The sequence below is a fragment of the Notamacropus eugenii genome, chromosome 4 (genome assembly GCF_028372415.1).
Source record: "Notamacropus eugenii isolate mMacEug1 chromosome 4, mMacEug1.pri_v2, whole genome shotgun sequence".
Taxonomy (NCBI): Eukaryota; Metazoa; Chordata; class Mammalia; order Diprotodontia; family Macropodidae; genus Notamacropus; species Notamacropus eugenii.
The window spans coordinates 48,499,831-48,522,299 of NC_092875.1; the positions used below are offsets into that span (position 1 = coordinate 48,499,831).

The 22,469-nt window shown below is 38.6% G+C and overlaps 1 protein-coding gene and 1 non-coding gene across 5 annotated transcripts in view; both read left to right on the forward strand.

Moving 5' to 3' along the window:
* Nucleotides 1-22,469, forward strand: part of EP400 (E1A binding protein p400) — a 134,693-nt gene that overhangs the window by 98,101 nt on the left and 14,123 nt on the right. For all 4 annotated transcript variants that reach the window (XM_072600780.1, XM_072600781.1, XM_072600783.1 and 1 more), the window contains 20 exons: nt 1,130-1,332; nt 1,426-1,595; nt 2,656-2,852; nt 3,963-4,074; nt 4,263-4,406; nt 7,969-8,127; nt 8,322-8,405; nt 8,858-8,986; nt 9,382-9,426; nt 9,514-9,667; nt 10,100-10,341; nt 10,506-10,679; nt 13,339-13,475; nt 13,654-13,710; nt 14,209-14,287; nt 14,435-14,728; nt 18,350-18,395; nt 18,478-18,587; nt 20,277-20,481; nt 20,608-20,831. In XM_072600780.1, coding sequence (XP_072456881.1) covers nt 1,130-1,332; nt 1,426-1,595; nt 2,656-2,852; nt 3,963-4,074; nt 4,263-4,406; nt 7,969-8,127; nt 8,322-8,405; nt 8,858-8,986; nt 9,382-9,426; nt 9,514-9,667; nt 10,100-10,341; nt 10,506-10,679; nt 13,339-13,475; nt 13,654-13,710; nt 14,209-14,287; nt 14,435-14,728; nt 18,350-18,395; nt 18,478-18,587; nt 20,277-20,481; nt 20,608-20,831 — 2,965 coding nt within the window. The remainder of the gene's footprint in view (nt 1-1,129; nt 1,333-1,425; nt 1,596-2,655; nt 2,853-3,962; nt 4,075-4,262; nt 4,407-7,968; nt 8,128-8,321; nt 8,406-8,857; nt 8,987-9,381; nt 9,427-9,513; nt 9,668-10,099; nt 10,342-10,505; nt 10,680-13,338; nt 13,476-13,653; nt 13,711-14,208; nt 14,288-14,434; nt 14,729-18,349; nt 18,396-18,477; nt 18,588-20,276; nt 20,482-20,607; nt 20,832-22,469) is intronic.
* Nucleotides 2,067-2,201, forward strand: LOC140502913 (small nucleolar RNA SNORA49). The gene has a single exon (XR_011966636.1). It is a non-coding gene; the product is annotated as a small nucleolar RNA SNORA49 (small nucleolar RNA).

The following is a 22,469-nucleotide window of genomic DNA, read 5'->3' on the forward strand; positions in this document are numbered from 1 at the left end:
CAGCCAGTTGTTGAGCCCATTTCTCTTACTCAGAGTCGTTGCTCTTCCATTAACTGCCCTGCTTTTAAAATCAAACATAAACAAAACAAGCCCTCACTCACGCTTTAATTGTTTACATATCACAAGGAATTTCACAAGCGCTCTTCAATGATGAGAATGACCCATTACAGCTTTTACATGGGGTTTACTTCCTGTATTTCCCATTTGTGATAGATTGAGTTTGTTCACAGCTCCGTTCAGCCCTCCTAATAATGCTTCAGCATTTGATATTTGTCTGGTTTCATATATGTCACTACCCTCGCCTCTATGTTTATTACTTCTGAAACTATAGCTCTATCCCATTACAACATCTAATCTCGTACCCATACTAGCTCCCTGGCAGAGCCTCTAAAATGTTCCCATCGTAAACAGTTTTTCTTCTATCAGATTAGAAGGAAAAGTTGAAAAGAAATAAACCAAATTGTGCCTTTTTCATCTTTTTTTGAAGACACCTTCCTTTAGGCCTCATATCTATAATAATTGTCTCTTCCAATCAGGATATGATTACCTGAGTGACCTTGTGAGTCTTTATCTTAAGCTCAATTTTTGTATTAGTTATTTTGCTTTTCCTGGACTAACAGTTCTCCAAGTGTGGCCCCCAGAGATACTTCCAAATGTTCATAAGGTCAAAAATTTCCCTAATAATACTAAAACATTTTAATTTCTAACATGGTAAGTATTGATAAATATACCATACATAAATAAAAGCTCTTTGATGAGAGGAGGGGTCCTCAGTAATTTTTAAGAGTGTAAAAAGATGCTGAGACCAAAAGGTTTGAGAATCACTTGACTAGATTACAAAATTCTTAAGAACAGGGTCTGTGTTCTTCATAGCACCTGGCCCTGAGCTTTGTATATTGTGGATTAAAATACTTGAGTGATTGTAATAACTGCAGATGATTCATTAAGGCACTTCTGCAACTTTTGCAGTTCTTTCACCCTTCAAAGCTGAGTTATTAAGTAGCCTTTCCTTTTTCTTCCCTTATGCACCCTCAGACACATTTTGAAGAGGGCAAAACAGGTTCCCTGCAGCCACCTGACAGTGAGGGGTTTCTGTTTGAGTAATTGAGGGATTCTGTTCATTTTATAGGCTGGCCTGTGTGCTTCCAGCTGTGGTAGCTGCTCCTCCTTGCTTGTATGTAGCCAAACCACCACCCTCTTACAGCCACAAAATGAAGATTTTCAGGCACTGTCTGAAAGAGCAGACTGCTCCGTATTTACAGCAATTGCATGAAATAACGAACCTCAAGATATTGCAGTTTCCTGAGCTTAGACTGGTGCAGTATGATTCAGGTATGAGCAAGGATAGATATTGCATAAAAGTAAATTATAATGGCTTGTATTTTAATCTTATTATCAAATCCTCTTATGGTATTATCTTTATAGGAAAGCTAGAGGCTTTAGCTATCTTGCTTCAGAAGCTGAAATCTGAGGGACGCCGGGTACTGATCTTATCACAGATGATTCTGATGTTAGATATTTTAGAAATGTTCCTGGACTTCCATTATCTTACCTACGTAAGAGTTGATGAAAATGCTAACAGTGAACAACGCCAGGTAAGAGAGGACTCATAGATCACTTAGGGATTTAGCAATAGCCAGCAACTGGATTGTTAAGAATGGAATTTGTTACAATGCAGTTAGGTAATTTAGGGATGTCTCCTATGATTACCTTTTTTTAGTCCCCCCTTAAAGTTACTGTCGGCATAAACCAGGACTGAATTACCTGATCTCTCTGAATTTCAGTAAATCCTTTGATTCTGATCCGATTGACGTAAATTTATACACATAGAGTTTAGATCATGCTTTTGTATTCAGGAAGCTTGATGGTTGTATAGTAGTGATATTTTAGTGTCAGCATAAATTAACTTCTGTGACCAGTGGAGGGTCCTAGAGACTGTAATGTCCAGATGATAAAAATATGATCTTTTTGTTATATAGGATAGTTTTGAAATTCAGTAAAATCTAAATTTTTTTTAATGAGTGTTAAATTAGCACCTGTCAGTAATGAGCATGCCTGTCTTCCTTTTTCCTCAGCCTTACTCCAGGGGCTTTCTTGCCCATAGAGTGCCCTGGCATTGCCTGAGGAGATATCAGAAAGCACATTTCCCTCCCCAATAAGAGCTGGATTTTCTTTTGGGGCCTACAGTTGGAGCTGACATTAACTGTAGAAGAGTATTTCATTTGTCCACATTTTTGTGACTGATGAACCAAATATGACTTAAGCATTTTGAAAATTTATTTTTTATAGGTAGTTAAAAATCACAAGACATCCCTAAGTACAGAAATAAGTCAGCATGTATTTTGCTAAAAATCAGGACATTTTCAAAAGTGAGTTTCAATATTAAAATAATCATAGTGCACTATTCCTCAAATAAAACAGTAGTTAGGCACTTTAGATTTCAGAATATGGTCTGATTTATGGATAGTATTTAAACGCTAACTGGACAGGAAAATGGCAAACCACTCTAGTATATTTGCCAAGAAAACCTCATGGGCGGCTTGCTATGGACCATGGAGTCGCAGAGAGTTGTGCATGACTGAATGACAACAATTAATTGCTAATCTTCCATTTAATTTTTTATTTACTCTTATAAGCATTTCATTTCTAATTTAGGAACTTATGAAGAGTTTCAACAAAGACAAGCGGATATTTTGTGCCATTCTTTCTACCCACAGTCGCTCTACAGGTATAAATCTTGTAGAAGCTGACACAGTTGTGTTTTATGATAATGACTTAAATCCCGTGATGGACGCAAAGGCTCAAGAATGGTGTGACAGAATTGGGAGAAGCAAGGACATCCACATATACAGGTAATTTTCATGACAAGAATCTAGTTTTGTTTTTATGTGACTAAGAGCTTCATAAAATGTTTCCTGACATAAGCCATGTACCTAACAAAAATAAAAGATCAACTTTTTTTCTATAAGCAAGATTAAAACATTTTATCTTTCAGATGAATTAACTTACCTTTTTTTCCTGTTTATTTGATCCTCACTAATTTTTATATTATTTTGTTTTTGTTGTTCTACCCTTTATATTTTTTCATCTGTTTGGCCCCCTCCTCAAATACTCAAATGCTAGGAAAGCAGTTGATGTTAATGGATGTACCTAAAATTTTACAAAACATAATTAGAAGTTTTTGAAAGAAGTTGAACAAACTTTTCTTGCCATTAACTGCAAACATTGGAACTAAAAACCAAATATGTGTGTATTTATGTGTGAGTGTGAGAGAGAGAGAGAGTGTGAGAGAGAAAGAGAGAGAGAGTGTGTGTGTGTGTGTGTGTGTGTGTGTGTGTGTGTGTGTATAAAAACATTATAAAGCTCTGTGGTATATACTTTTAGAGCTTTCTAAAACCTCTGATCTTAGAACTTCGGGTCTCAGCTGTACAGAAAGACTATAATTCTATTTTTTTGTGTTTGGTGAGTGACTCTTATAGCTTCTTATACATCTTTATGAAAACAACCTTTTAACTAGACATCTATGTCTCTTATATGATGTCCTTGTTTCATAACACAATTCCCCATTATTTAGGTGGATCTTCGTGTTTTTGGTATGTATTCAGAAATAGTAATGTGTGGGGTCCAAGTCAGTGGATTCATAGACAGGGTCCCAGCTAAGATTTCTGACTTGACTACACTGTTTTTTAGTTGTGCTATCTTGGGTAGTTCATTTACCTCTCTGAGCCTCAGTTTGTTTTCTTTTAATTTGTAAAATGTGGATATCTGTCTAATCTACACTACAGAGTTGTGAATACCAAATGAAATGAGTGAAAGTGCTTTGGAAACTTCAAAGCCATCCGTACTTAAGCTTTATCATCATTGTTTTTAGAAGCAGTCCCTGCTGTTACATCAGTATCTTCTGATTCTGACTTTTTCATTGTCACATAAAACTATTTAATAAATATTTTCTTCTTGTGTAGGCTTGTGAGTGGTAATTCCATAGAAGAAAAATTGTTGAAAAATGGAACTAAAGATTTGATAAGAGAAGTTGCTGCTCAAGGAAATGACTACTCCATGGCATTTTTGACTCAGGTATTTTTAGTGTGTTAAAAATCCTCAGATTCAGGTTATATCACACAATTTGTTGCATTGTTTTTAATAGATACTTAAAATAGGGTAATTACATAGTATTAATATTTCACACCTAGAACTTGACTTAAGGTTGGGTATAAAAGTATGTCATTAATTATTGAAAGACATGATCATTTTACTTTTTTCAGCAAACTATCCAGGAGCTATTTGATGTTCACTCTCCTGTAGAAGACTCTGGTTTCAGAGTTAAAGCTGAAGAATTTGTTGTTCTTCCTCAGGAGCCCTCTGCCTCAGAAGCAATTGCACCTAAAATCGCAAGGCCTTTTATAGAGGTAACTTTTCCTGAAGAAGCAGCTGGCAAAAGGATGTCCTTTTTAGAAACCCCAATCACTTTTCCATTTCTTTCTCCCACTTCCTCATATCACTAAAGTTACTGCTCTCTAGTCTCCCTGGATCTCTCATCACTCAATCCTAGTGGTTACAGCTGGTCTATCCACTCCTTTCTAGCGACATGTGAATCCATTTTGAGTCTCAACTCTTTAGTTTTATATGTTAGTGTTACCTACACTGCCACTCCCTTGGCTTTTTGAAATTCAGTAGTCTGTCTCCAATTCTGGAGCACCCCATCAATTTAGTTTTTGGCTCTTTCAGGCAGAGCAGTTGTCTACTAAGAAAGAAACAAAACCACACAGACCCTGACTCATTTGTTTCTGGGATATAGATGCTTCACAGTAATCCTTTTATTCATCTTCTTGATTTCATTAGAGTATAGTGCCTGTCCCACTACCCCTCCCTTGTTTGTTGTTCAGTCATTTTAGTGGTGTCTCTCTGTGACTCCATTTTGGAGTTTTCTTGGCAAAGATACTGGAGTGGTTTGCCATTTCCTTCTCCAGCTCATTTCACAAATGAGGAACTAAGGCAAACAAGATTAAGTGACTTGCCCAGGGTCACATAGCTAATGTCTGAGGCCAGATTTGAACTCAGGAACATAAATCTTCCTGACTCCAAGCCCAGCTACCTAGTTGTCCCAAACCCATCCCAAATAGCTATTTCAAGTCTCCTCTGTTTTTAACTCTCCAATTCTGTCATGTTTTCCTTCACTGTTAGCAAATGATTTTATCTCCTATTTTAACTGAAGATTATGGCCATTCATTTTGAGTGTCCCATCTTGCCTTATCTTCACTTGAGAAAACTTCTTGTAACAGAGAAATGTGTTCTTCTTCTTTTACAAGTCTTATTGCTCTTCTTTCTGTTTCCTACATTTTGTGACATTGTGATTTCCGAAGAATCTTGTATAATGAGTTATTCCTTAGCTGATGTCTGAAATGAATTTCTCCCCTTAATTTCTGCTTGTTAACATCCTTCCTTTTCTTCAAGACCCAAGAGTGTTGTTCTTCAAGTGTTGCCTCTCTGTGAAGATTTTTTTTGAATCCCTTAAATTTCTTATAGCACCTTGTCTGGGGCTTTCCTCTGTACTTACTGCATAGCAATTTGTACCTTTTATTTATACTTCTCCCTGTTAGATTGCACATTGTTGCGCATAGTGTCTGTAACTTAACTTTATTCCTTGTCATCTAGTACAATGTCCTGCACATATTAGACGCTTAACAGATGTTCAGTTGAACTGTTTAATTCTGAGATTTTCTTTGTCATCACCTCCTTTTCAACTGTCTCATGTTCTTTCAAATGTATAAAGTTTTCCCCATTTTGAAATTTAAAAAAAACTCCCAAACTTCTTTTGACCCTACTCACTACTCTAGCAATTCATATTTCTTTGGCAAAATTCTCTAATATATGGCCAGTATCAGCTGTTTCTGTTTCTTTATGACAACTCTTGACCCCCTAAAATCTGACTTGTGACCCTATACTACAAAAAACTAAACTCCTAAAAGTCATTTCTGTTTTCCTTCATAAATCCAATGTCCTTTTCTCAGTCTGTGATATCTTTAAGGTATTTGATCTAACTTCTTTCTTGGTCATGGCTTCTGTGATGCTACACTCCTGTAGTTTTCTACCTCACTTGATATCACTACTTTTCAGGACATCCCCCAGGATTTAGACCTTAGCCCTCTGAGTCTAGAATCCCATAATTTGAGTGTTGAGAAGGATCTCGTTGACATATAGTATAGTCCATAGGTGAAAGGAATTTCTCTTATACGTGATGTGATCCTCCAGCTTTTGCCACAAAGAAATGGAAGCCATCTCTCCTCAAGGCAGTCCATTCCACTTTGGTGAACTTCTGCTTGTTGGGACTTCCGTACATTGTGTCTGCCAAAGAGAAAAAGTTGAATCCCTTCTTCACAGGGTACATACTTCACATAAGGATTCACATTCTTAAAGACAGCTCTCAGATCCCTCCCTGAGTCTTCTCCCCAGGCTAACTAACTGATCTTCCTTATCATGCACTCAAGGCCTTCCTTCTCCAGATTGTCTTTTATTGATGCTTCAGCTTTACACATCTTGCTTACTATAGATGGAGTCTGAGGTTAGAGAGCATGAAGACTCCAAAGCCTCTCTTCCTATAGCTCAAAGTCCCATTAGTTTTTTGGCTGCCCTACTCCACTGCTGCCCCACCTCTTCATAGATTTCTTTTTCATAATGAATTCAGTGCACATCTAGAATGTTAGAGCTACAGCACAGCCTTCAAGATCAATAAAATGAACCTCATTTTATAGTTTAGTAATCATAGGTGCATACATCAGGGAGGGCTTGCCCCCAAATTCCATAGCTAGACAGAACCAAAACTGCAAAATGGGTCTTTTTTTTCCTTATCCACTTCTTTTCCCATTCTGTTGTTTTCATTGCTTTTGTTGAGTTGTGTCTTACTCTTCATAAACCCATCCCGATTGCCTCATCTGTTCTTCCTTTGAAGCATTAATTTCTTTACTTTCCTCTTCGTTCCCAGGATTCTCTACCTACTCTAGGGACTTATCACCTCATGCTTAGGTAACTACAGTGTTTTCTCATGTTCTATTTTTTGCCTTTAACTCCTTCAAGTTATCCTTCAAACCACTGTCACACCGATCTTTCCAAGATGGGGGTTTTATCTTGTGGCTCTTTGGGAACCTATGATCTCACCTGCTTTACTAGAAGAAGTCAAATGGCTGGTTGAACTCACACTCTGATATTTACTTCTGGCTTGCTTCAGGCAGCTCCTGTAACCTTTAGTATCCCTCAAGTTGCCTGTGATTCTGTATTCTGGGATCCTCTCTAAATTTTTCAGTCTGTCTAGAGAAGCTGTTGGGTACGTGCAAGATGCTGGGCCTGGCCTCCAGGCCTGGTTGTGCTGCTCCTATGACCTGGGGCTTGCCATTTCTCTTTTCTGGGCCTCTGGCCTCTTTATTTATGGAATGAAAAGTTTGGAATGGATGACTTCTTGAGTACCTTCTAGCTTGAAGTCTATAATCCTGTGATATGTTTTCCCATTGTTCTCAGAACATTCTATATTCATTCTCAACTCACAGTCTTTCCTTCATATTCTTCTTGTCCTGTTCACCTATCTATGGTCTAACCATGGCTGTTTTGAGTTGTAAGCCCAGTTCATTAAGTATACTATCAAATGTTCTTTTGTAATGGGTGGAAAATTGAACTAGGTGACTTCTAAGTCCTGTTTGGATCATTTTTTTTTAAGGTAGACTCTTTTAATTTCTCATCAGAATTTTTTATGTATATATCTTTTTTCTGTAAGTGCCCTGTAAGAAATTGACTTGTAACCTTTTCTGTAGTGCTACATGGATATTTATTCAGTGGAAGTATCAGTAATTTTGCAGGGTGGGGGTGGAGGGAATGTGATTTTTATAATGTGCCTGGTGGAATAAAACCGTTTAGAAATTTTTTCTTTTCATGATTCTTTTAAAATACATAAAATTTTACTTGAAAATGTGTTTTCTCAAGGCTCTTAAGAGTATCGAATATTTGGAGGATGACACCACAAAATACGAAGAAACAACAGTGTCTGAAACAAGTGCTGATATTCTGTCATCAGAATTAGATGATCCGAGAGTTAACGAAGAACCTTCACAGTTAGAGGAATTAGCTGACTTTATGGAACAGGTGCAGTGATTTTAAAAATTTATTTTTAAACCTTTTCATGTGGGTAGCAATAGTATTGATTCTCACCTGGAATGCTTCAAATTTAATTGGGACATGTAATGTGATTCGTTATTTAAAATGTTGGGCTGAGAAAGAGATTTAGATTTTGTTGGCTTCTTACTAATGATCTTTGAAAAATGTGTATTTTGCAACAGCTCACACCCATTGAGAAGTATGCTTTGAATTATCTTGAATTATTCCATGCTTCCATTGATCAGGAAAAACCAAGAGACATTGAGGTAAGAGGACAGTTTAAAATGGATATGACCAACATGCAGTTTCAAAGCCATCATACCACAAGAACTGTTTGAGAAATTGAAGCAGAGTAACTTATAAGGTCTTAGCCATTTACAGTTTACAGTGCGCTTTCCCTGGTACCAGGCTTCCAAAGTGAGGAAACGTGGGCTCCTTGCCTTGTGTCATGCAGATAGATAATGAATATAATTGCTAATAGACTTGGGTAAACTTATGTAGTGGATTTTGTGTATAACTTTTGTATTGGAGAGAGATTATGTTCAGGAATAATGGAGTGCATCTTAGATTACAAGTCATGTGTTAGCATCAGTGTAGAAGAAAGGTGGCCCATGTTCAGTAAAAGGTGAAAAGAAGAGAAAAAGAAGAAGTTAGAAATGAAGGTGGGAGCATATAATAGAATTTTAGAAATGTCTCTTCTGATGAATCCTGTTCCTAGGAGGTAGCAATAGCTTCAAAGGAGTGGGAATCCAAAAATATGAAACGACTTAAAGAGAGGGATGCCACGGCACTATTAGAAGAGGAGGAAGAATTACTGACGTACACCAGAGAAGATGCCTACAACATGGTAATGAATGTCCAGATATTTCTCAGATCCCAAGAAAGAAACTGTTTGGGCATCCTTGTTGGAGGTGTTTGTAATTCCATACATGGCTACATATATTTTTTTAATATTAAAAATGATTATCAAGTGTAAATTAAAATCAAGAAACATATCTTCCGTGTATAATGTGTAAATGTGTGACTGACTCATTTCTGATTAAAAACACAAATAGCCTTCGGGGGTGATGCTTTTTCTAAACTCTTACTAATTATTAGGGAAAAAAAAATATATATCTTCCCCAGTATACTGATTGTGCTTACTTTAGATGCAACAATTAAAATTCCTTATCTTGTTCTTAAGCAGAATACTGCATGTTCAGTGATCTTTTAAGTCCTTAATATTCCCCATTTTTCCTGCAGGAATATGTTTATGAAGATACTGATGGGCAGACAGAAATTATGCCAGTGAGTGACTTTATTTAATTTCATTTCATTGTCAAGCAGATTTCAAGTCATATGACAAATATAATACAAAATGTTTTCTTTGTACAGCTTTGGACTCCTCCCACTCCTCCTCAGGATGACAATGACATCTATATTGACTCAGTCATGTGTCTGATGTATGAGAACACACCTATCCCTGAATCTAAGCTGCCTCCAGTGTATGTACGGAAGGAGCGTAAGCGACACAAGACAGATCCCTCTGGTAAATGGAGCCATGACAATTCCTAGGTGGACTTACTGACATTGTGTGTTTGCTGGTCTGGGCAGTTTGTGTATCTAGTCTTATGAGAGTGTGTAATACCACTTGTTGTTTGAGAGATGTAGTTATTTGACTCTTGAAGCTTATAAAGGAAGCTAATAGTTGTATTCAACTATTTTTGCTTGTCTTATCTGTTTTGTTTTAGCTATATTTGAGTTAAAAATTAAAATGAAACTTACTAAAACCCTCCAAATGTGATTTACAAGGCATGTGAATTCATATGCCTCATTGAGCCTTTTTACACTAGGGGGAGGGGACACACTAGGTTATTGATAACAGTTCACATTTGGTGGGGTCTGACCAGCATAGCACTTTGTAGATCACGTTCACCAATGTTTTGTTATCTTCTTGCTAAAGAAGGCCTCTCTTCCTTAGCTGTTGGTCGGAAGAAGAAGCAGCGGCATGGGGAGGCTGTCATTCCTCCTCGGTCCCTCTTTGATCGGGCAACTCCGGGGATGTTGAAGATGCGGCGAGAGGGCAAAGAGCAGAAGAAGAACATTCTGTTGAAGCAGCAGACTCAGTTTGCCAAACCTTTGCCAACTTTTGTCAAACCAACAGCAGAGGCTGGGCAGGACAACCCAGAATGGCTCATTAGTGAAGACTGGGCATTGCTGCAGGTGAGAGGGACCTTGTCCATGATTCTTTCAGTCTGCCTTCTCCCCATTCTTATGCTGTTCTAAGCTTCTTTGTTCTTCTGTAGTAAGTCTTCCTTAGAACAGAAAGATAAATTAATTCATACTTTTGTCAACATATTGTAATTTAAAACCTCTTCTCTCTTTAGGCTGTAAAGCAGCTGCTTGAGCTTCCTTTAAATCTCACCGTTGTGTCCCCAGCACACACTCCTAATTGGGATCTTGTTAGTGATGTTGTTAATTCCTGCAGCCGAGTTTATCGATCTTCCAAACAGTGCCGAAACCGGTATGAAAACGTCATCATTCCGAGAGAAGAGGGAAAGGTGAGTTTAAACTCAGTAATGCTTTTCTGGATACTAGATATAGAAGAACAGTAATTTAGAATTTTTATTGCTAGATCAAATGATTTTCATCAAGCCACTGTAAAATCTGTCATTTGAAGCAAACCTTTCCACCCAGCAGCAAAATTCTATTCGGAAATTGTCATCTGTGATGTCACCTTATTGTTATGTCACATTTTTATTTTCTGTTTAACAGAGTGGTGGATTAAGAGCAGAAAAATTGCTCCTTTATACTGATCAGTAGTTTGGTTGCAGAAGAGATTACTGAGCTGGTTTTATCCAAATTGTTTTGTCACTAAACCCTCCTTTAAACTCTTGGCATGTTACGGTGGTTTCAGGGGGACTGAATTGCATATTGATTGTTTCAAGTTTAAAAAAGAATGTCGAAAATTACAGTACTTATGGTATATTTACAATGTAGCTACCTATTTATTAGTAACTTGTTTAAAAAAAAAAAAAGATGTTAACACGCTAGAATGGGTGTTCTAGCTCATAAAGGAAGAGGAACTATTTTTTTTTTCCCTTCTAGAGATAAAAGAACACCCATGTCTCCACTTTGTAATGTTTTTCTTCTGGGCCGTATTTGGTTATCTCTTTCTGCTTTTTCATCTGGCTTTTCTCATGCAGCTACCTCTTTTCATGCTGCATGACTGCTTGACTCTCTGTGGGAGAATCTCAAAACTGTATAGTACTGGAAAGCATCTGGCATTAGTGCATGTCAGTAAAATGCATTTTGGTGAGTGCAGTGGTCTTTCTCCATACCATGCCCTATTTGTTGGAGATGTAGCTTATTAAATGAAGGGGTTTGTCTGAACAGAAGTTACAAATAGGCAGTAGGGTCTCCATCTACTCTTAGCAGATTCTTGAATTCCTGTCAGAGCATGATCACATGATTATGTCTTTCCATCAGTACAAAGTCAGGCATTTTTAGGGAGTCTTCCAAAATTTTATTTGATAAATTATTATTTTGAGGGATAAATTTAGAAATTTTTATTTATTTGAGAAAATTACCCACTTTTCCTATGAATCATTTTTCACTGAAAAATTTTAATCTCAAAATGAAGCATTTGTTTGCTTCAAACAAAACAAGCTTTTTTATTAATAGCATTATGTCTCATAAAAGAGACTTCCTGAAGTGCTTTATGTCTGTGTGTTTTGGAAGCATTAGTGGTAATTAGCCATAACCTTAATATGGAAAAAAATAAAGCTAAAATGTTTTCTTCTCTTATAGCTGATTTATGAAGCTAATCCAAAGAAAAAGGCAAAAAATATTTATAAGGTATGAAGGTGATATTCTGAATAAATTGGAAAACCTTGTTTTAGAGCTGATGCAAAGAAGCATACAAAAAGATAGACTCATAATTCTTTTAGTAGTTTACAAAAGTTTGACCATTCAGAATGTGCTACAGTGCCTTTCATTCCTACAGCCAAAGGATTTGCTTCTGGGCATTAGAGAATAAATAGTAACTCACTTAACACCAGCAGGAAGAGACTTCCTGCTGCTCCCACCATGGTTATTCCATTAGAGTTCAGAATGGTCATAGGAACCAGACTTGGGATAATCAGCAGAATAGAGCCTGCTGGCACCAAGGAGGCAGAGTAGAATTTTTACCCCCTCAAAGCCAAAATGGTTCACGTCAACAGGAATTTGTCCTTACCACTCAGTCTTCCTTAACTTTGACTTTGGCATAATTTCATTATCTGGTATTGTGTGATGTTTTCAGTCTTTTTTTTTTTTTTTCCCCACTTTTCTTTTCTCACTGTCATTTTCTGCTGAATTTTGTGTTTTGGAAAGCTACCTATATGGGATTATAGAACAGTTAATAAGTTATCTTGTGATATCTTAATCTTGTATGTATATTTTCTGGTTCTAAATTTCCTTGGATATTATCCTCCTCAATTAAAGGTATTCAAAGAATAAATTAGTTGCTTATGTCTATGTCTACTTATGTGCGCACACATTCTTATAGGCAATACGGGAATCCTAGGTTCTCTCCATTTGGGATGGATTTCATTGCTGTTTATGTTAAGAATTTGTAGAGGCAGCATCATGTAATGGGAAGGTTCTTGAACTGAAAATTGGGCAATCTGGTTTTGAGTCTTGACTTTGTCACTGATTCGCTTTGTGTTTTTGGACAAGTCATTTCTCTTTTCTGGGACTCCTTTTCCTCATCTGTAAAGTGAGAGGGTTGGAGTAAAATGACCATGTCTCTTCCGGCTCTAATATTTTGTACTTTTAAGATTTCTTGGGAGTACAAAACTTGTTACTTAAAGAGAACTTTATTTTTCCAGAGTTTGGGTCAAGGGAAAATTTATCTAACACAGTAACTTAAACCTTTTCCTGAGGTGGTGCTTTCATTCATCATTGAAAGTTTGTCATTCCACCATTTTTCTTAATGTATGAAGGAAACCTGTTACCCCTGCTGAGTTCCATGGTACATAAATTTGGAAACTTCAAGTTTGTACTAACATAAATATTTGATAGGAGTAAGGGAAGTTTGTGAGTATTTAATCTTAGAAAGTTTAACTTGTATGTTCATTAGCTTCTAAGTAAGCAAACCCTGTTCTTGACATATGGAGTGATTAGAGATTCTTGTTGATATTTTAATTTTGATTGACTCCCATATCTCATTTGTTTCAGAGCAAAAACAACCGTCCTCTTCGTACCAGCCAGATCTATGCCCAAGATGAAAATGCTACTCACACCCAGCTGTACACAAGTCACTTTGATTTAATGAAAATGACTGCTGGGAAGAGAAGTCCCCCAATCAAGCCTCTGTATGTTTCTCAAATGCTCTTTTTCTGTTAATTTTGTTTGAGGTGTGAGTACAGTGTCTCATAGTAAATCTTTTTGTCTGTAGTGAGTTTGAATATCTCCCTTTCCATCTGGCAGACTTTGGTTTGGAAAAGTTTTATGCTTCCAACATTTCTCTCCTCTCCATTCTGTCCATTTCAGACTTGGCATGAATCCTTTCCAGAAAAACCCAAAGCATGCTTCAGTGCTAGCAGAGAGGTAAGTGACTGTGCATTTTTGTCCCAGCTCATTTGAACCTGGATTCCCTCTGAGCCCTTACAGTAGCCATGGCTGGCTTTTGCCTTGACTTTCCTATTTTGGGTCCCTCGAGAGCTATGTGAAGGATGTATTGGAAAGGCTAGAGGTAGAGAGACCAATTATGAGGTTATCGTAGTACTTCAGGTAAGAGTTGATGAGAGTCTGAATTTGGGGTGGTCACATAAGTGGAGAGAAGGGGATAGAACTATATCTTTAGTCCTCATTTGACTTCTGAGCTGCAGGCCTAAACTGCATTCCTAAAGACTTCTGTGTCCATGGAGACTGAACAATTAATGATCAGCAACTTGAGAAATAGAGGATTTTAGCTTCAAGAAGGTCCTAGGAGAATATAAGCCCCTGAAAGCAGGGCAGGGACTGTGTTATTTTTGTCCTATTACATGTAGCATTCAATAGGGCATAGATGCTTAATAAATCCCACATTTTTCCATTTTCTTTCAGTGGGATCAACTATGACAAACCGCTGCCTCCAATTCAGGTTGCATCTTTGCGTGCTGAGAGAATTGCAAAAGAGAAAAAGGTATGTTTCAGTCAGACTGTATATTCTAAAGCTGGAGGGGAAAAAAGGCTGTTCCTGTTAATATGTGTGTGAGTCCAGGAACCCCAGGAAATTGTGTTTGTAGCTGGGATCTCTCTCATATCTTTTTTTATCCTCTTGTTTTTTTAGGCTTTGGCTGAGCAGCAGAGGGCCCAGCAGCAGACAGGCACCCAGCCTGCCCAGCAGCAGCAGCAGCAGCAGCAGCAGCAGCAGCCTGGGCAGCAGGGAACAGCTGCACAGCAGGCAGGACAGGCCCAACCTCAGGCTCAGCCTCCTGGGGTCCAGCAGCAGCAGCAGCAGCAACAGCAGCAGCAGCAGCAGCAGCAGCAGCAGCAGCAGCAGCAGCAACAGCAGCAGCAGCAGCAGCAGCAGCAAACAAAGGTGCAGACTACAGTTACCACTGTGGCCAGCACGGCAGTATTGGTGAGAAGGGAGAAGCGTTTAAAAACAAAAATAGACAGACATGCGGTTCAGACCAATTGATATGAGCCAAAAAGAAGTGATTCTTTTGTGAAGATGTGAATATTCTGAAGCCTAAATCACAAAAGAAAAAATAACTTTGTAATGTAATGTAAATGAAAAAAATTGATATTAACATATAGGTAAGATAATACCGCATAGCATGGAGGAAATTTTTTGGTAAAAGTCCACTGAATGTAATTTTGAAAAAAGAAACTGATAATAATTGGCTTTGGATTACTTTTTCCCATTGTCCTACCTAGCACTTTATTTACTGTTTATGGGATTTTTAAAATGCAGTACATATCTAATATGGAAGTGATGAATAAACCAAAAATAGAGAATATACATCTGACTGAAAAATACTTAAGTTATAGACTAACAGAGGGCTTTTGAATTCAAGAACCCTTTTTCAGTTCTTCAGTTTAATTCAATAAGCCTTCAGTAAGTCCCACGCATCAAGCACCATACTTAGGTTCCTGCCTTCAAGGAGCTTCTGCTGGGGAGAAACAACACGTAACCAGATAATTCTATACTATAGATGCATACATATATATCTATATCTATATCTATATCTATATCTATATATATATATATATATATATATATATATATATATATATATATATATATCACACATATACACATATATAAATGAGAGATACTATGGTATAACTGACCTTGAAACCAGGAAGACATGGATTTAACTGTCACTTCTGACACATACAGGCTGTGTGACATGAGGTGACTTATCCTCTCTGTTCTATAGATATCTCTATAGGACTGTAAATTGCAGAGAAAGTACTAACCTACATTGGTAGAGAAAATTTCCTCCCCTGGGAGTTCCTTATAGCTGTTAAATCATAGGGCTAGTCCTTTGGTTGACCTGCTGCATACAATTCTAGCCATGGGATTGGGAGGTGAGAATGGAGAATAACTGTGGGGAATTGGAAAAGATTGTCAAAGGTTGGAACCTTGAGTTGATCTTTGAAAGGGATTGAGGAGATCCACGAGGTGGAGGTGAGGGCTGAGTGAAGGCACAGAGAGGGAGATGAATGACCTTGAGGAGGCAGAGTAAGGAGACAGTTGACTTAGAACATCACCTGTATGAGGTGGGGAAATAGGGAAGAGGAGGTTTGTAAAGGCCTTTAAATGCCAAAGAGAGACCTTTTCTATCCTACAAGGAGGGAGGAGCCTCTGGAACTTACTGAATAAGGGACTGACAGGGTCAAACCTGTGCTTTAGGAATAGTTGGCAACTAGGTGAAAGATGGATTGGAGAGAATAGAAGCAGGGAAACCAATTAAGAGGCTGTTGATGAGAGTCTGAATTTGGGGTGGTCATGTAAGTGGAGGGAAGGGGACAGACCTGTATCTTCAGTCTTTATCTGGCTCCTGAACTGCATTCCTAAAAAACTACCTACTAGAAATCTCCACTTGGATGTTCCATATTTGGCATGTCCAAAGTAAAACTCAACTTCCCCTCCTCAAACCATCCGTTTTCTTCCCCTTTTCTGATTTCTCTGTTTCTGTCAAGGGTACTATCATTCCTTTAGTTACTCTGGTTCACAGCTCCAGACTCATCCTCACCTCTTCCTTGTCATCTGCCCCTCATCTGCAGGCCTGTTGATTCCAACTCTCTAAGCCTTCAAAGACAGAGACCTCCTCTTCTCCATGTTCACAGTCAGCATGGGGGTTCAGCCCTTTGGCCTAGACTATTGTCGTAGCCTCCTCATCATTCTCCTTGCTTTTACTCTCTCTTCTCTCCCAAATAGGTAATTTTAAAGTTCACATTTGACCATACCCCTCCTGTTGAATGAGCTCTGGCGCCTGCCAGTTAGCCCGTGAGAAAAGAGAATGTGGGCATTTAAAATCCTTCACAATCCAGTGCCAGCCTGTCTCTGTAGACATTCTTTCCTCTTCTGTTTCTGCATCTTTTTGTAGTCTGTCTCCTTTGCCTAGAGTGCATTGTCTTTAGTTCTCACCTTTTATCTTGCAGAATCCCTGGCTTCTTTCTAAACAAATCAGATGCCACCTTTCCTATTTGGAATTATATGAGCTTTCTTCCTGGGGTGTGCTTGATTCTAGCATACAAATTTGGGTTTAGTATGTATGTTTTCTTGTTTAAGATGATGTATATACGTGTTTTTCTTCAGTAGAGTGACTGGAGGGCAGGGGCTGTTTCATTTTTGTCTTTGTATCCATGGTGACTGGCACATAGTAGGTGATTAAAAAGTGCTTGTTGAATTGGAATGATGAATGAAAGTTGTTGGGGTGGGGGGAGTTGTGGAAATAGAATCAGTCTCCAAGCTAGTCAGTCTCCTGTCCTTTTCCTTTGATCTCTGTCCCTTTATGCAACCAGTGTCTCTAATATAAAAAGAGGCTTATTCTTTAGTCAAAAGAAGATTTTTTTTTCTTTTCTTCAGAGTAATCTTCTGCCTTGCACCAAACAGGTTGAATCTAATGGTCTTCATTCTGTCCTTGCATTTAGTAGCTCCATAAACCTGCTACTTAGGTCATCTAGGTAACCTGTTCGATGTACTTCTTTAAATGAGGATTCTAAATTACCCTTTATTTCTTATGAACACTTATAACTTTTCAGTATTCATCAAAATGGAAGTAAAGTATTGATCCTCCAGAGGTACTTGCAGCTTCTCTAGTAGCAAATGAGACTCACTGCTCTAGCGTCATGAGCTTCTTGTGTCACAAAAGACTTGAGTGGAGCCACAGCCAGAGTCAGGTTCCCAAGGAACAGTAATATTGGTGAGAAATCCATAGATCATCCAAATAGTTTTTATGTAGTAGAATTTTACTATAATGAATACTTGCTAGAAATTACATTTCAGGTCTGAGGGATGACCCACACTATAGTTTCTTTTCTCTAAATCAGAATTTGAAATTATAAGATTAAAAGAAACAGGGATATGTTGTGCATGTGCATTTTTCATTTTTGATCTCTTCAACCCTTGAGTCTGTAGTTGTTTTAATGAACATTTTTGGCAGGTTTTTGGTGGAGATGATAAAAATGTTTAAGTTGAGGAATTTGAAGACTAATTGATTCATTGGTGGGAAAAGAGTAATGAAAACTTTATCTCATCCTCCTCCAGGTAACTTACATTTATACAATGACCATTATGTTGACCTGGACTATAGAAAGTATTTTGTTATACAGGATTATTCTTCTAGAGCAAGAATTCTTAACCTAAGATCCATAGACTCCATGGGTCCAAAGAGTCCATGGATAGATTTCAGGGAGTCTATGAACTTGGTTAGGAAGAAAATGATAACTTTTTTCTCCCTACTATCTGTTTCTGGACAGAGGCCCATCCCTAGACTTCCCCAGACTGATTGCCAGTACACTGGAGGCCAGTACACATGCCTGGTTACTAAATCCCATTCTTGAGATTCACTGTTGTAAGCCATGGGAGAGCACCATCATCATGAGTCACTGGCCAGATGTGGAAATAACTTTCTTATGACAAATGCATCTTATGGCATTTTATTTGTTTTTGAGAAACTCACGATTTTTTTCAGCTACAAAATAAAGACAAACATTTTAGTCACCTTGACTCTTCTTTCTAAAACAGGCTGGAACAATTAAAACATCAGCCACTGGAACAAGCATGCCAACTGGTAAGAACACTAAGAAAGTTTTGAAACAAGAAAGTACATTCTAGTCTTCGGTGTTTTCCTTAAACATATATTTTCTTTGCAGGTACAGTTAGCGGGAATGTTATAGTGAACACAATAGCTGGAGTTCCTGCTGCCACTTTTCAGTCCATTAACAAGCGTATTGCTTCACCAGTTGTCCCTGGAAATTTAACAGTGAGTTAATTCTCAATCTGTTGATGCTATCCTATTATTGAAAGCCTTTGGTTTTGCCTGTCCCACATCAGCCAGCTTCTGGGTGAAGAAGCAACCCTTGTGTCAGCTCTCCTACTGAATGAGAGACTCCCTGAGGTAGAGCCCTGAACTATACTAATACAGGAATGTGGGGGACACGTCTCCTGCTGGGTACATTCTGGATAGGAATGGAAGTTATTGTTCCTTTCCTTAATCACTGGGTTAATCCAGTGGAAAGAACTTGGCAGTACCTAGTCTAAGTTCTGGGCCTGGGATGGCCACTTCCTGACAAATCACTAATGCTTTGGGAGCCTCAGTTTCTTCATCTCTAAACATGGGGCTGTTAAGTTCACATGAGATAATGCAGAAGGGGGAAGCACTTTGCAACACTGATGAATTTTGGTAAGATAATCAAGACTGGCTTTTCCCTTAAAGTTATATGCTTGTTGTAGGAGGGGAAAGGGTCTTCTGGCATGTGAAGACCATCAGGTTCTAACCAGGACTGTTTAGAAACCTCTCTCCCCTTCCCTCTTTTTCATTCTCATTTTACCCATAGGTGAAATGCACCATGCGCATGCACATGCACCATGAGAAGTTTAAAATTCTCTGAATATTATGAGTCATAGAAATAAGGGAAACACCTCCAGTGCATTGAGTAGCATATTATCTTGAGGTTTAATGAGAGGTTGGGAAGACAGCATTCCATGAGGAAACATTTGATTTAGTATTTTTTTAGGAGGGAGATTAAATGAAGTTTCTAGGGAAGAGTGAAATTACTCTTTGTCCGAAGCATTTTCAAAGTATCTCTTAAAAACCAGCTTTTCCGATGTATGACATATGCTAAAAATGCTGAGAATTTTCCTAATCCAGCAGTCTGTCTTTTGATGAAGATGTTCATACTTAATTTTTCTGTTCTGCAATAAAAAGATCCAGGTGAAGACAGGAGCTCCAGGAAAGAAGGCTACTTTGTATACATTGGCACTTAATAAGTGTTTGTGGAATTGAACAGTATGGGCCGGGCTTGTGGCAACAGGAGCACTGTGAGACCATGGCCAGCGCTTTTGTAGACACCTGGGGGCTTCATTGCAGGGGATCAGAGCCAGGGCAAGAACCGAGGAAAAGAATGGTCACGCATTTCATCATAAAGAAGATAGTTCTTAATATGTGAAAACTCCAAGTATTATTTAAGTAGTTATTATGTTAGGCAAGAAGATAGATTCAGAGGATAGTCACAATTTCCTGATGCTCAATGGAAAAAATGAAGGTTCTCCAGGTGAAGACATGGAGGTGAGGTGGGTCTTATATTGTCAGCTTGAGTGGTTCTCTTCTTAACGTGGGAAGTTAATTATTTCTATAATCGAGTTAGAATTCTTTAATGAAGCATTATGTGACATGTGAATACAGCCATCTATATTTGAAATTGTCATATTGATAATGTGATACACATTTAGTTCATCAGAAATTCCAGGTGTAAAATTGGAATATAATATACTGGTTTGTTTATGGTGGCATAGTAGTTTTCAGTTTAAGAACTCTGTCATTTATTTTTCTTCATTCTTATTTTTTTTAAAAACTTTGTTTTATTTTTCCTTTGAAAATCCCTTTTGAGCTTCAGAGAGCTTCCAGACTGTCTGAGGTAAATTGATGTCTGTATCTTTCTGCCTTTTTTAGACCACAGGCAATGCTTCTCCTGCTCAGGTAGTTCATGCACAACCTCGGACAGTTGCCGCACCTGCTGCATCCACTGAGCTGGTGTCTCTAGCGTCCACCCAGGGAGTGCGCGCTGTCACTTCTGTGACGGCCTCTGCTGTGGTCACCACCAACCTGACCCCTGTGCAGGCTCAGACCAGGTCTTTAGTGACTCAGGTGACTCAAGGTAAAAGCTCGATTCCAATTTCATCTTTTGGTAGTCATACTATTAAATTCTTGTTATCTGAAGATGATGTAGAACATGGGGTAGGAAGGAAAATGCTGCCCCTTAATGAAATAAACATCTTTGCAGCCACAGGGGTTCAGCTTCCTGGCAAAGCGATCACCCCAGCCCATTTCCAGCTTCTTAGACAGCAGCAGCAGCAGCAGCAGCAGCAGCAGCAGCAGCAGCAGCAGCAGCAGCAGCAGCAACAGCAACAGCAACAGCAACAGCAGGCAGCCCAGGTGCAAGTCCCACAGATCCAGGGCCAGGCCCAGTCCCCTGCCCAGATGAAAGCTGTGGGCAAGCTGACACCGGTGAGAAGTGTGCTTCTGAGAACTAATGATGGGAAACTTTTTTTACGCATAACTAACTTACATAAAAACAGTGCAGTGGGTCTAATCTCTAATGCCTGGATCGTTCAAAATCATTTCTTGCTTCATCAAGACTTAGCATTGTTTACATAGGGAAAGCCAGTTTGTGTTGTCTTTAAATGAGAATATTTTACATATAAATGCTGACTTTCTGCATCTTGTTTTTTGTGGGACATTGCAATATCTTACCACTGATGACCCTTCCTGATTCTGGAGGACCTGCTCCTGGTTTTTTAGCTTCTTCTTTTCATTTGTATTTAACTTCACTGTTATTTGCATACCCTGGTCCAGTTCATGTCCTTGTACTTTGACCCATTTCTTCCTTCTCTTGACATGAGAAAACCCTAGAAAGATACTATTTAAATATGTGTGTGTATGAGAGACTGGGGGGGTTGACGGAGGAAGGCAGAGAGAAATCAGGTTGTAAAATCCTAGGAGCTTCAGAGAATGGAAAGAACTAGAAAGACTTTGAGTGACCTCCCCTTACCTTTTTCTCCTGAGGCTCAAATATCCTCCTCATATTCTTGGTCTTCTCAGGAGTTCTATAGACATTTACCCAGGTGCACACATGTATGCTCCCTGTCCACCCCACTCTTGATCCCTGCCTTTGATCCAGTCCCCATCTTAAACCTTTTCCACCTCATCATCCCTATCGATATCTTTTTTCTTCAGATTTTCACATACAGTAATGTGAATCAGTTTGGTGACAGCTTAATGTACTGCCTCTACCAAAGGAACTTGTATTTGAACACAGGACAGTACCGTAGTCAAAGCAGGGTGTTCTTAATGAAAGAATTCCAGAAATCATGGACAAACTGGTGAAAAAATATTTTTTGGGGGGAGGGGACTGGTTAGATGCTATAATTATTCTTTTTGGATCTCTTTCATGCGGTGTTCTGCGGATTCCTTGAATATTTATTTTGCCTTCTGGTTCTAGAATCTCAGGGCAGTTTTCCTTGATAATTTCATGGAAGATGATGTCTAGGCTCTTCTTTTGATCATGGTTTTCAGGTAGTCCCAGAATTTTTACATTGTCTCTCCTGATTCTATTTTCCAGGTCAGTTGTTTTTCCAATAAGATATTTCACATTATCTTCCATTTTTCGAATCTGCGCGGTATGTTCTGAGATATCTGTCTTTCTCGAAAAGTCCTTAGCGTCCATCCGTACCATTCCAGTTTTGAAAGATCTATTTTCTTCAGTGAGCTTTTGAATCTCCTTTTCCATTTGGTTAATTCTGCTTTTGAAAGCATTCTTCTCCTCATTGGCCCCTTGCACCTCCCTTGCCAGCTGAGTTAGGCTAGTTCTCAAGGTGCCAATTTCTTCAAGATTTTTTTGGTTCTCCTTTAGCAGGGAGCTGATCTGCTTTTCATGCTTCTCCCTCATCCCTCTCATTTCCCTTCCCAATCTTTCCTCCACCTCTCTAACTTGATTTTCAAAATTCCTCTTGAGCTCTTCCATGGCCCGAGCCCATTGGGTGGGCTGGGACACAGAATCCTCGATTTCTGTGTCTTTGCCTGATGGCAAGCATTGTTCCTCCCCATCAGAAAGGAAGGGAGGAAGTGTCTTTTCTCTGATAAAGT